At 35.3% G+C, this 13,998-nt stretch overlaps 2 protein-coding genes across 4 annotated transcripts in view; one reads left to right on the top strand and one right to left on the bottom strand.

Annotated features, from left to right (window-relative positions):
• Positions 1-984: 984 nt before the first annotated feature.
• On the bottom strand, positions 985-8,430 carry LOC144446406 (protein PBDC1-like). Its single transcript, XM_078136162.1, has 6 exons — positions 7,900-8,430; positions 6,609-6,674; positions 6,063-6,122; positions 5,269-5,409; positions 4,482-4,593; positions 985-2,483 (listed from the first exon to the last, which is right to left on the bottom strand). Exons 1-6 carry the CDS (start codon positions 7,918-7,920, stop codon positions 2,359-2,361), a joined length of 525 nt encoding a protein of 174 aa, XP_077992288.1. The 5' UTR covers positions 7,921-8,430; the 3' UTR covers positions 985-2,358.
• LOC144446405 (F-box/WD repeat-containing protein 1A-like) overlaps positions 8,049-13,998 on the top strand; it is a 24,531-nt gene continuing 18,581 nt past the window's right edge. The window contains exons 1-2 of one of the 3 annotated variants that reach the window (XM_078136161.1): positions 8,049-8,364; positions 10,332-10,554. In XM_078136161.1, the coding sequence (XP_077992287.1) occupies positions 8,299-8,364; positions 10,332-10,554 (289 nt within the window). In that variant the 5' untranslated portion in view covers positions 8,049-8,298. The remainder of the gene's footprint in view (positions 8,365-10,331; positions 10,555-13,998) is intronic. The other 2 variants (XM_078136160.1, XM_078136159.1) reach the window with 2 other exon arrangements.

The raw sequence follows: 13,998 nt of genomic DNA, 5'->3' as shown, positions 1-13,998 counted from the left end.
CTTGTCCAGAAGCTTTACCTTTATTTCATCCAATTCGTAGAATCATTGGGTTATCATTTTGTTCAGAAAACTGTCCAAACTAGACACCCAGGTTAAACATTACACAACCAAATACTGAATCAATGATTCTTGGTGTCTCTATTCTGAGTACGAGTCATTTCCATATGCACTAGATGTACAGATAAATGGAATCTGCTTGTGCATGGCAAACATTCCTTGGTGAGTTGTTCAGTTCGACCTATATTTGATGTATGGTTGTTTGTTTTATATCTTTGAGACAAGTATACCTTTGCTTGCAGTACCATATCTTATCAGCTCTCCTTGCTCGTAGCCCTTGAAAAGGATGTTGCCAGATTCGGACTTGCTCCAATGTATATGCTGTTTTCAAGTCCGCTCGTCCAGAGAAGATACCTCTACTGTATAAACATTGTATAACTGTAAAGTTGGACTGATATTTGTTTTAGCTGAACCCTACATATAGTACTTCCATTGTTAATAAATCCCCTACCTAGACACCAAAGGTGACATCCTGAGCAAACATCATGACAAAGTCAGCTGTTTTAACTTTGTTTTGCAGAGTGAAAATGAGAGAGAGAGAGAGAGAGAGAGAGAGAGAGAGAGAGAGAGAGAGAGAGAGAGAGAGAGAGAGAGAGAGAGAGAGAGAGAGAGAGAGAGAGAGAGAGAGAGAGAGAGAGAGAGAGAGTGAGATAGAGTGAGAGTGAGAGAGAGTGTGAGCGAGAGTGAGAGAGACAGAGGAGAGAGACAGAGCGGGGGAGAATCCCAACACACACACACACACACACACACACACACACACACTGACAGACACTTGCCATTCCAAGAGCAGAACTGACAATTTAAAGCTCTGCCACTCAATACAATTATGAAACTTTGACATATACAACTATGTGTCATGAAACGTTCACAAAACTTTATTTTCTTGAATTTAAAATACAACTTCAAAATATGATAATCTAATCGACAAGTTGAAATATTTATGACATCTAAACATTTATTTGAAGTTCCATAATTACTGATAAATCTACTAAACAAATTACTCATTTAACATATTGCATGACGAGTTCACACTTAGCAATGGAAGGAACTGTCTAAAAAGATAAGAAGAAAATGAAAAAAGACATATTTTTGTCTTTTGCAGTAAAAAATAAAATATGACATAAACAATGCCATGTTTTGGAATGGTGAATTGGAAACAAATGCCATGTTAGTTTTCAGTGTTAATGTCTCTCTCCGAACTGGTTTTGGAGAGAGACATTAATGATGAATAATTTAATAATTGCGTGATCAAGGTCCGTAGTAGACGGATTGAAACGTCGCATTTGTGTCCAATTTACTGCACCAAAGTAACTATATTGTACTGTCCCATTGATTTTTGGAACTATGAACAATATATTCTCTAATCATTGCCATGTGTACTGTGACATCCACCCACTAAGGGTCAAGTGCACAATGTCACACAAGCTCAATAAGCTAACTTAGCTTGTTGGGAGGGGGGGGGGGGGGGGGTCTGGTTGCTGAACTTCATTTTCGCACTTCTAACCTAATTTAAAAAACTTTCATGCCTTAAATGCCAACAGGTTCTGTATTTACTACTGAGATGTTGATAAGTTTATTACAATCTACATTTAATGTTTATACAGTGCTGAGTTTCCGGTAGTATTTTAATGTGTTTACCATCATGTGTTTCGACTGCATTGGTAGTAGTGGTGTGACTGCTACAATTTTCATCATGTGTTACATCATATATAAATGTATCGATGTGGCACTTGTGAACGTTTGTTTAGGGGAAGGGTTTTTGGCTTAAACAAACGAAGTTCATTTATTGAGCTTGTGCGACATTGTGTTATCATCCGATAGTTTCTGTGTGGTATAATACAATATACCCAATATTTTTACACGTTTTTTACGCGGGGAGGGGGGTTTTGTTCGAATCGAATGACGTTTGTTTACCGAGCTTGTGCGACATTGTGCAATCGCCCCTAACATAATTTAAAGTACATTGTGTTCTATTCAGCGCTCTAATTATGCAGCAAAATAAAATATATCTCAAACACCAATCAGGAATATGTTAACATAGATAACAAACGTACATTTCAGAAGGAAAGAAAGACGGTGGCGTAGGTCTCGGTGTTTTTCTCAGATAGCGAAAAAAAAAATGTTGGCTGCAGTTTCTCTCCCTTGAAAAAAATTGACAAAATATTGATAAAAAGTAAAAAAACACTGATGACATAACATCTTTGTGTTGAAACATTTTCAGTTTCTGTATCTAAATGTACCTTGCATGTAAAATGGCTTTCTTGGGTTGAAATAAATGGATGACAAATGAACTTTGTTTTGCTATGACTGTTTTGATTTGTTTTCTGTGTTTTCATCTTCTGTCTTTGTTTTTTTCTTCCAAATGCAATCATTGTAACCTTCTCTATTCCTTGCTACCTCGATTGCATAGAACTGGATTCTAGTCACTGAAAGAGACAGAAAATGATGAGTTCAGTATCTGGTCACATCACACTAAGAAGGATGAAAATAACAGTACTATATGTACATACTATATACTTCTAAATATTGTATCTAGACTACCAAATTAGCAATAGTATAGTACATAGACTACTAGACATTGTATCTGGACTACCAAATTAGCAGTAGTCCAGCACACATAGACTACTAAACACTGCATCTAGAATACCAAATTAGCAGTAGTCCAGGGCACATAGACTACTAAACACTGCATCTAGACTACCAAATTAGCAGTAGTCCAGCACACATAGACTACTAAACATTGTATCTAGACTACCAAATTAGCAGTAGTCCAGGGTACATAGACTACTAAACATTGTATCTAGACTACCAAATTAGCAGTAGTCCAGCACACATAGACTACTAAACATTGTATCTAGACTACCAAATTAGCAGTAGTCCTGGACACATAGACTACTAAACATTGTATCTAGACTACCAAATTAGCAGTAGTCCAGGGCACATAGACTACTAAACATTGTATCTTGACTACCACATTAGCAGTAGTCCAGGACACATAGACTACTAAACATTGTATCTAGACTACCAAATGAGCAGTAGTCCAGGGTACATAGACTACTAAACATTGTATCTAGACTACCAAATTAGCAGTAGTCCAGGACACATAGACTACTAAACATTGTATCTAGACTACCAAATTAGCAGTAGTCCAGCACACATAGACTACTAAACATTGTATCTAGACTACCAAATTAGCAGTAGTCCAGGACACATAGACTACTAAACATTGTATCTAGACTACCAAATTAGCAGTAGTCCAGCACACATAGACTACTAAACATTGTATCTAGACGACCAGATTAGCAGTAGTCCAGGACACATAGACTACTAAACATTTTATCTAGACTACCAAATTAGTATTAGCTCAGGGGCACAGACTACTAAACATTGTATCTAGACTACCAAATTAGTATTAGCTCAGGGCACAGACTACTAAACATTGTATCTAGACTACCAAATTAGTATTAGCTCAGGGCACAGACTACTAAACATTGTATCTAGACTACCAAATTAGCAGTAGTCCAGGACACATAGACTACTAAACATTGTATCTAGACTACCCAATTAGCAGTAGTCCAGGACACATAGACTACTAAACATTGTGCCTAGACTACCAAATTAGCAGTAGTCCAGCACACATAGACTACTAAACATTGTATCTAGACTACCAAATTAGCAGTAGTCTAGGACACATAGACTACTAAACATTGTATCTAGACTACCAAATTAGCAGTAGTCCAGCACACATAGACTACTAAACATTGTATCTAGACTACCAAATTAGCAGTAGTCCAGCACACATAGACTACTAAACATTGTATCTAGACTACCAAATTAGCAGTAGTCCAGCACACATAGACTACTAAACATTGTATCTAGACTACCAAATTAGCAGTAGTTTAGGACACATATAGACTACTAAACATTGTATCTAGACTACTAAATTAGCAGTAGTTTAGGACACATATAGACTTCTAAACAGTGTATCTAGACTGCAATATTTATATGATGGTAGTCTGTTAGACCAATGGACATCAATATAAAATTATAGTTGAAATTTGGCTAAACCTGACTATCAAGCATAGAAGATAAATCTGAGTCCTGCAGAGCTGTAATTTTTTATGACATTTTTGTTATTACCTTTGTTTGTAGGAAGATATACATATTTTTACACTTGCTATGTGTCAATGTCACAAGATTAGTCTCTGTATACAGTGCCCATTAGAGACTGCCCATGGCACTGTAGTACAACTGACCATATTGAATTTAAATTTTATGTTGTACTATTGTGACACAGAATTACAATTAAAATCATGAAACTTAAAACAAACATTGTCCGGTTTGACAAAAATGTCACTAATGCAGTTACACTGTCATGTTTTGTTTCAGATTTTGTGATTTTGATTGTAGATTTGTGAACTTACCTAACGTTGAATTTTCTTCTGAGTACGGTTGACTACTATCTAATCTCAATAATGTACCAAAATTGTAATCATCTAACTGACCTTCAAAATGGTTACAAAATGGCCGCCATTTCTGGTAAGAAAAAGAAAATGATCAAATGTACATTAGGGATGTCTTCAGATAACACTGATGAGAGAGCAAACGTTTGATTGGTCAACATTCATCATGGTTGCTGAGAAAGCAAACTTTTGATTGGTCTAAATATGTACTAGTTGCTCACAGAGCAAAACTTCTGATTCCTAACATTAATCTTGGTTCAACACAGTTGGCAGTGGCCATACTAGTATTGGATTCTAGACTGTTGATAGGTCAACACTGTGGTTCCAATTGCGCTCAATTTTAGAATAGGTGGGGTAGGTAGATTTTTTATTTAATTTTGTTCATACATGTTTTTGTCATATGTGAGTGTCTAGTTCAGGTAGTTATGTTTTCCATTGTTTTCCATATGGTCTCTGCGTTATTGGCTTCTCAGATTTACACCCATTACAGATTGGAAGAACAGTTTTATATTGTCTTTTTAAGTGGATGTTAGCTTCCGCATCCACAATTTCTTGCGATTTTATTATTTTTTCTTGAATATGTAAAAAAAAAGTTTAGTCGGCGTGAAAAACTAGGTGGGGTCGGGTAACTGGAGCCAAACATGTTTTTTAGGCCTTAGTAGTTCTGCGTCTGCACCTGGAGCTCTTTGGAAAACAGGGCTGAGGCACATTAAAAATTCACTTTATTATTATTATTATCATTACTTACTGCTTTGGCTGATAATGTTTTCATACTCTCTTCATTGATTAGACCAATCTCAAGATCTTTAAAATCTTTTCGGAATTCTTGCACGATCTCATCGTCATGTTTTGTCAATTTCAAGAGGCGAGGATTGACTGATGAAATCAACTGGGGAAGAATTGGACAAACAACAATAAGAAATTTAAAATTCAAACAACTTGAAAAACTTATGGTGGAATTGCATCATGGGAATCAATTTCTCTGAAAATCAAAGAATATAAATGGCTCCAAACTTTATGGTATGAAAGCTTGTTCCTGCATTTTTTGAAATAATAAAAGAAATTTTGGGATTCACAATTTTGTTTTCAAGGAAACTGACAAAAAATCTTTCATTTTCCATAGATAAATACACTCAGTGGCAGCCATATTGGATGGCGGCCATATTGGATATGATGGTGGCCATATTGGATTCTAAAATGGCTTGATTTTGATATCAATTTGACTTCTATTTAAAATGTTTGTATGGTGACCACTGTTTTTTTTCCTTGATTTGAACTGAGAATGGGAGTTTTCTTGAACAAAGTAACATCAACAGTTTAAAGAGAGTATTTCCAATGTGCATATAACATTACATGTGTGGATGTGGTTTCAATATAAAAAGTTGTCATTATTAGTCAAAATGAAATTTATGAACATGAGTCAAAAAACTCAATTAACTGTACTGTATTCATGGATCCCATCAATGACTTAGTGATGGTATTTGAGATATTTTCATGTAAGTATTGTTTAGTCAGCTGTTGGTTAGACAGAGATGCACTTACATTGAAATATGTCTCAGCATGATGATATGCCTTCATTGCCCATTGGACCTCAAGCTGGGGCTGTAAAAATAGAGAGATAAAAAAATGTCTATCGACTGTCAGTGTCAATTGGCTGAGTTTGCAGGCTGTGTGAAGCAAAAAAAAATTGACAGGTCAATCATCCAGGCTACAACAAAGCAGTATCTAATCTAATCTAATTTAATCTAATCTAATCTAATCTAATCTAATCTAATCTAATCCAATGTGACCAGAACCACAGTACTGTTCAATGGCAACAATAAGGGTCAGTCCACACCAAATGCTTTTTTGAGTACATGTGTCTTTAGTGAGTTTGTTCTTGAAAGTGTTCAGATTTGATAATTGTCGTATGTCCAATGGTAAAGACTTTCATAGTCAACCATATGTCTTGGTCTTGTGTTGCGCAGACTATGAATGTATGAATGGCTTCACATTGTAGTGGAGAGATAAGGCAGTACAATGAATGTATGAATGGCTGCTTTGAAAGATTAGAGACTTCACAGTTATCAAAATCAAAACCCTACTTACGTTATTGATATAATCCTCGGCTTTGCCAGAGAGGGCAGCAGCAGCATCCACAGCTCCCTGTGCACCCTGACAAAAGAAAACACTTAGCTGTAAAACTGAGAAAATCAGTCAAAGCACAGACATCCACTGTCTATGTCTAAGACAGATTTGGGTTATTTCATGGAGGAAAGAAAAAAAACCAAAAACATTGTCGTGAATTACATTTATTGATTCATATTTTGTGTTATACGTTGTTGTTGTTAACATTGTTGCCATTTCTGATGAACTCATTATATAGTCATACGTCATACATAATCAACCAATCAGCACGCAGCCCGACGATAAGGCAGACGATCAAATCAAAATTTCTTGTGTGATGTAAGTTTCAGCTACAAGTTGGAGTGCGCATGCATATAAAGAACAGAGTTCCCAGTGTATTCTACTACATTTTTGTACTTGCTTGTATTGTCATTTCTATTACTGCTGTTTTCCGAACCCCTTTTCTATTGTGAGTCATCCGCAAACATAAAGAGTTTGAACAATATTGTATGTCACTGGAATGTAATAGACTCATCAGTTAGAGCAGACTCATCATAACGTATGGATGTGTATGTATGTGTGTGTGTATGTGTGTGTGTGTGTGTGTATTTAACATACTAGTATATTTATTGCTCTTAAAGTCCACCGACCCAAATCGCACTTGTACAAAAAAGAAGCTGATCTGTTGACAAACAAATTGTGCGTGTGTGCATGTGTGTATGTATGTATGTATGTATGTATGTACATATATGTATGTATGTATGTCGTGAATTACATTTGTATGTATGCATGCATGCATGTATGTATGTATGTATGTATGTATGTATGTATGTATGTATGTATGTATGTATGTATGTATGTATGTATGTATGTACATTGTATGTATGTATGTATGTATGTATGTATGTATGTATGTATGTATGTATGTATGTATGTATGTATGTATGTATGTATGTATGTATGATGTGTACATGTGTGCGTGTTTGTGCGTTTGTGGATGATGGATGTCAGTATGATAGAAGTGTACAAAATAAAAAAGTTTCATGGAAATATCAGTACTATTCTACAATTTACTATTGATATGATGCTTCTCTCAATGACTCTATATGAATATGTCCATGAATCATGATGATGATCATTGACCATGTGATAACTGTTTTCTAAGGTCTAGTAATGTGTTTCATTTCTAGCACCCCTACTCATTTTCCTTCCTGTTCTTTTAACAATAAAGTACAATGTATAACATTTTCCGAAATGTGGTAAAAATACTTACAAGATCACCAAGTCCTTCCATAAATGTACAAGAGATTTCTATCAATCAGCGAGTTCTACGAATACACACGTGATAATATTCTTTAACCTTTGACCCAAATGTCATTTCCGGGTATCAACTTCCGGATATGTCGTCGCTGGATCTCAGAAATAAAATAAAACCGCATCTTGTGAAGATATCGCGTGAAGTACTTCGCTTTTATACACTTAAACAGTAACTGCTCTATGTTAGTATAAATATTGCAGACATTTTCAAGCATTTCAAAAGTCTCGTTGCAAATCTCGTACTTCAAGTGACCGGCATTTGTTGAGATGACGTCACAGCCGTTTCCATTTGTGCTACGGTGGAGGTCAGGCTTTTGTGGTTTCTTTTCACCGTCAGAAGAAATACACCGAACGGATGAACAGTAACTCATATAATATGGAAACAAGTACTATCACGGACGACAAACTGCCAGATGGGATGGTAAGTCAATGTTTTCGCAATGTTATATCGTAGAAAAAGCTAGCACATACGCAGTTTAGTAATGTTACTGTTTAACGACGACCGCCATGTTGATTTTCCTGCGATGAAACATTGAAAACTGGGAGGAGTCGTTTCCTGTAAATATCAGCCAGCAAACTGTTATTGTCGCCAAAATAAGATTCAAAGTAGTCTCTACGTGTAAAAAACGAAGAGATATACTTATATGTCGCCTCTGTGTCGATAAAAAGAACATAACAACCAATAAATCTAAGTCTTGTTTTTGAAATCGAAAATTCGAAGTACACAAGTAGCAAATTGTAGAAATAACCATTCCTACACTTAAAGCAAACCGAATAACATCAAATTAATAATGGGAACTTGTGTATCACACAAACGGTGAATCATAACATTTTATGAACATGTGACTAATTAAATGCTGAACAACCAGACTAATTCAAATTGAAGTGCGTGAGCCATATTGTATCAGTTTTATGTTTTGGACTTCCCCTATTTTTTTCCCCTTGGTGTTTTTGTGCTACGTCATTCCGTTTTTTGGATATTTCGTGACTGTCCTTGACCGCATTGTGTTTATCTCATCATAGGAAACAAATTGTGAAGAAAAATTTGAAGAAAAAAAAAATTTTGTTCATAATCGTGTTCAAGGTATTTGTTTTCGAAATACAATTAGTGTGTTATGTCAATGCCAGAATACTTACATTGTACAGCGGTGGCCTAGTGGTCGAGTTCAACTGAGTTCAAGGATTGTCGTAAAAGGCATAAGATCTTCCGCTTGTTAGTAGTAAACAGACATATTTAGAGGAAACGTTTTAAACTATTTATCTAAGACCATTGTACTCTGATTTGTATGTTCCAGTCATAATACTAATTGAAAAAGTCTATCCAAATTGGTCTGTGTTCAGTTTAGTTTTGTGACCACTTAAGTCATCTGATGTCTTGGTCATTGTGAACTACAAGTTTTTGTTTTTTCTGGGTTTTTTTTTATTGTAGTTTACCTTATTTCATTATTTTATCCCCAATATTGAAATATAGCAGATGTCTGCTCAAAGACCCTTTAACCATTAGAGATGAATTGACAGTAAAATAAAATTTTGTCTTCAGTTGATTTGAATCAAAAGTTAGGTAAAAAAACCCACTGAATAATGATTTAAAAAAATATATAGTCATTTGAAGTAGCTCTAGTAAGTGTTACAGTGAGTTCTAACTTAGAAAAATGAAACACTTTCTGTTGAGGCCCTCAAGCATGTTAGCAAAAATGATAAAAGTAGAAAAATATATTTCAAAACGGTAAAAGATACACAGACAGGCGGATGTCAAGGAAAAAGCTACAAAATATGTAAAGTATCAAATCAAAAGTGAAAGTAACAAACATGTTATTAAATTTATGTATGTACATGAATGATAAAACACTGTAGAAAAGCAAACTCTTTTGCCACAAGAGTGCTTTACAAAGTTAAAAGCTCAAATATTTTACTGAAATTATACATATTAGAACCCTTAGTCTGGAAGATCAAACCCATTTTCATTTGCAGAAATGGTTTAGAATTTTAACTCAAAAAATGTGCAGCATTATACACTTGGCGTAACAATTGCTACCACAAACCATCTGTACTTTCCTAATACATGTAGATGTTCCAAAGTTATCTGTTTTTAGCGTGATTAACCTATTTTTGACGTACACGACTTTTTATAGAAAACTTGTATTTTTATTCGAGCCCTCGCTCAAGTTTATTCTAGACCAGCAGTTTAGCATGGACAAAATTCAGCATGCGCTGGTAAAATTATGTTTTGTGTACAGTAGGGTCTATGGTACTGGTAGTTTTTACATGAAAACGGGTAATTTTTCCACATTTATCTTTTTTCATTTTGTGGACTGGCAATGAGCTAGCATATGTAGTTAAAAATATTCCTACATTAACATTCAATTCATATCTCGTTTTCACTTACAGACAACGCCGACTCCCATTCGGCTCATCAAAAGTAACAAGGAACCCTCACCGAATTATGAACAAGAGAAAGATATCTGTGTGAAATATTTTGACCAATGGAAGGAAAATGAACAAATTGAATTTGTAGAACAATTAATATCACATATGTGCCATTACCAGCATGGACATATCAATTCTTTCCTGAAACCCATGCTCCAGAGAGACTTTATAACAGCATTACCAAGTAAGTTCACAACTCTGTCAACATTATCTTTGGCACGTTTTCAGTGCCCCAGGTGAGATGGAGCGAAGGCAGTGGTTGGCGACTTAATTAGTTATCGCCTCATGTACAGTAGTGTACAAGTCAATCTATCAGTCATTCCACCTTGCTGTTGAAATACTTTTTACATATATATCTCTTTGGCTACCCACTATGTTGACCTGTGGTGACAAGAATATACACTGCCAGATTACTGTTTTTACAGACTTTCAGTTAATTTATCATTTTGTCAGGAAGGGTTCAGTGCATGTTTCATAAACTTTCCTGAAATAATGCATCAGTGTTCTCATATGACAGTAAAAACAGGGTGTGTTCATTATTAATCTGAAAACAGTTTGAAATAAATTCTATGGAAATTACTACTGTGTAGTACATTTATGATGTAGTCAGAGTTCTAATGAGTCAGGTGTGTGAAAACAGAAATCTCTTCGCTGAATGGACAAGTACAGGAACGTCCATTATGTATGTAATCACATGCTGTTCACCACTGTTAAAATTTTCCCATGCCATTGTTTTGTTACAAAATTGTGATTATGCATAATCTGCTTTTGGATTGACAACGTAAAAGAAGAGAAAGCTCTTAGGTTTTTAGCAAATGATAGGTGTAATACTCACAACACATAATATGTTGCATTGAACCACTGCTGGTAAATTGCAGCCGAGTTCTTTTGTCAGTTTTGACACCCAAGTCAAGATACTAAATAGAATAGTCACACTACCGGTACTTTACATGTCTAGACATTTGTGGTCAACTCTGTTGACAAGTTCAATCCTAAACAATAGTTAGTGAGTAATTAGGAGCAATTACCGTGGATAATTGTAATCATCACCTTGCTTTTAATGGCCAGGTGATGTAAACACCAGCAAATGTACCAGCATAGGAAATAAAACGTTATTAGTTCAGTCCTTGAAAGTCAAGTTATTACAAACATCAACATTGGAATAAGAAGAATCAACAGAACCAAACATCCAATATGTTAGTATTATTACATAGAATAGATAGAACACACTACATGTACCCTGTCCCACAAAACTAGTGTGTAAAAAGTAATACTGGGTTGAGAATCGTGTGTGTGTCTGTGTGTTTATTGATTCCGAATGACTCAAATGTACTAGTCTGAGATGGATCTTTTTCACAATCGATCGTTGCATTTTACTTCTCCATCAGTGTGTCCTCTAATAGTAGCCAAATGTTATTGTTACATGTCAACATGAGAAAAATTGACATTTCTTGTGAGTCACCACATAGTAATAGATAGGAGAACACCAAATTTTGGTGCGTCACTAGAAATTGTGTGCGTCAGTGGCACGGCATATTGGCTTAATAGAGGGCACACTAATCTCCACCATGCATCTAATGTTGGACAGGCTGTTCTTATCTCAAATCAAAAGAAATAAATACAAGAACAGAAAAGATTTATCACTTCCAGAAATGTTTAGCCATATTGTCAGTGCTCTGTCCACATATGATGGATTGGTTTACCCATGTCCGTGTCTTCATTTGTAATGGCATTTATTGAGGTTTACCACTTGCACTGCAGTGCTATTTGTGTTTTACAATTTTAAAATCTTGCACAAAGATCTCGCATTATAGTAGACACGTGTCTGTGTCACTTTGTTTGTCTTCATCAAAAGTTATTAAAATCTCGGCCTTTTATGTCATAAATTGAAAAATATTTATGTATAGATAAAGAGAAAGTTACTAAAAACTTCTGATTTTGCATATACATTTGTACTGCTCATTTCATGTTAGTGTTAACTGGCGTTGTTTCATACAACCATGCAGAAACCAATAAGAAACTGTACATGCTACACTTTAAGATAGTAAGATTGAATGAATAAATTTTTTGCAACATTTTGTCTAAATCATGAAATGAACTAATGTGCCACCATGCAGACACAGACATCAAAACATAGGTGCCTGCATGTCTGTGTCTAGTTGCAGTAAGTTTAAATGGTTTATTTCATTTAGACAAAATGTGGCAAGAAATCACAATCTTGTTATCTTAAAGTGTAGTATGTGCAGTTTCTTGTTGATATCTGGTTGTATCAAACAGTCAGTGAACACTAACATGAAATGGGTGATAACATGTATGTGCTCTTATACTGTAAATATATGCAGGGCTCTCAAATCGTGACAGACAAAACCACAGACAAAGTGAAACTGATGCAGGCTTTTGACACTGCATTGATAAGTATGTATAATTGGTCAATACATGTTTCTGAAAGGGTTATCTAACTACAAAATATCTGTACAAAAGATTTAAAAACTGATACATCGTAAACAGGTCATGAAAGACACTGAACTGCAATGAGGAGCACACCAATAGCAATCATTACCTTTTACCAGTGCACCCTCTCCTGACAGACAAAATTCTGTGTTTTGGGTCAAAATGAGACAAAATGGGTTTTGTTATGAGTCACCACATACATGTAGTAAGAGATTGAGATACAAAATTTTGTTGTGTTATTTGAAAATGCTATGCGCCAGTGACATACCACAGGACTCAAAAAATTACAGTTACTTCTGCACACTACAGAGTAGTCAGATTCTGATAGCCAAGTGAACTGTCTCAACTGTAATTTTCTTGTGATTTCCATTGGTCTAACAGACTACTACCCTGTAAATCTGGTAGTCTAGATACAATGATTAGTATGTACCCAAGACTACTGCTTTCAAGCCCTGCATCGATTGCCTTAGCGGGCACACTGCCTTTCATATTAGCTTAGACCCTTCATTTGATTGATATTGGTTGTGTTTCGGCTACCTTTACATATTAAAATTCATCTTGCTCAATGATATTCTTTTTATGCTGTGATCCCGTGACACTGCCCACAGCTGTAATTATAAAATTGTTTCAATGTACGATGGCAAGCCAGATGAAGAGATTTCTTGTAGCTCAAGGGTTATTTTGTGATATATCAACAAAGTAGAAAAAGGATATTAATAATAATTATAACACTATACAGGCATCCTTCCATATTTACATGTATGGTACAGACACACACAAAGTGACATATGGATAGTTTTATTGTGTCTCTGTCTGCATAATATCTATTTTATAGTATAGGTTTCACTGTTTGCATTCTAAATATTGAAGGGTCAGAGCCACAATGTTTATGAAATATCTCTATTAGGGTGACCACCCTATCTTTTGCCCTGTTTCTCATTACATGACCAACCCAAATTTTCAGCTCAGACATAAAAAAAAAAAAAAATTCCCACACTGATATTTTGACGACGATTTCGCATGTTCACAAACAAAGCATTTCTTTCATGACCGAAGTTATTCAAGTAGGGGGGAGCGTTTTTAGAGGAGTAGCAATCTCTCTGTGCTAACAACATGCCAATTGTGTAGAGAAACTGAGAAAGGACTTGTTACCAGGAATCCAACAAAAAGAAGATTG

Source organism: Glandiceps talaboti, chromosome 15 (assembly GCF_964340395.1).
Source record: "Glandiceps talaboti chromosome 15, keGlaTala1.1, whole genome shotgun sequence".
Lineage (NCBI taxonomy): Eukaryota > Metazoa > Hemichordata > Enteropneusta > Spengelidae > Glandiceps > Glandiceps talaboti.
The sequence above is the reverse complement of the archived record's forward strand: the minus strand, read 5'-3'. Positions and strand labels throughout refer to the sequence as shown.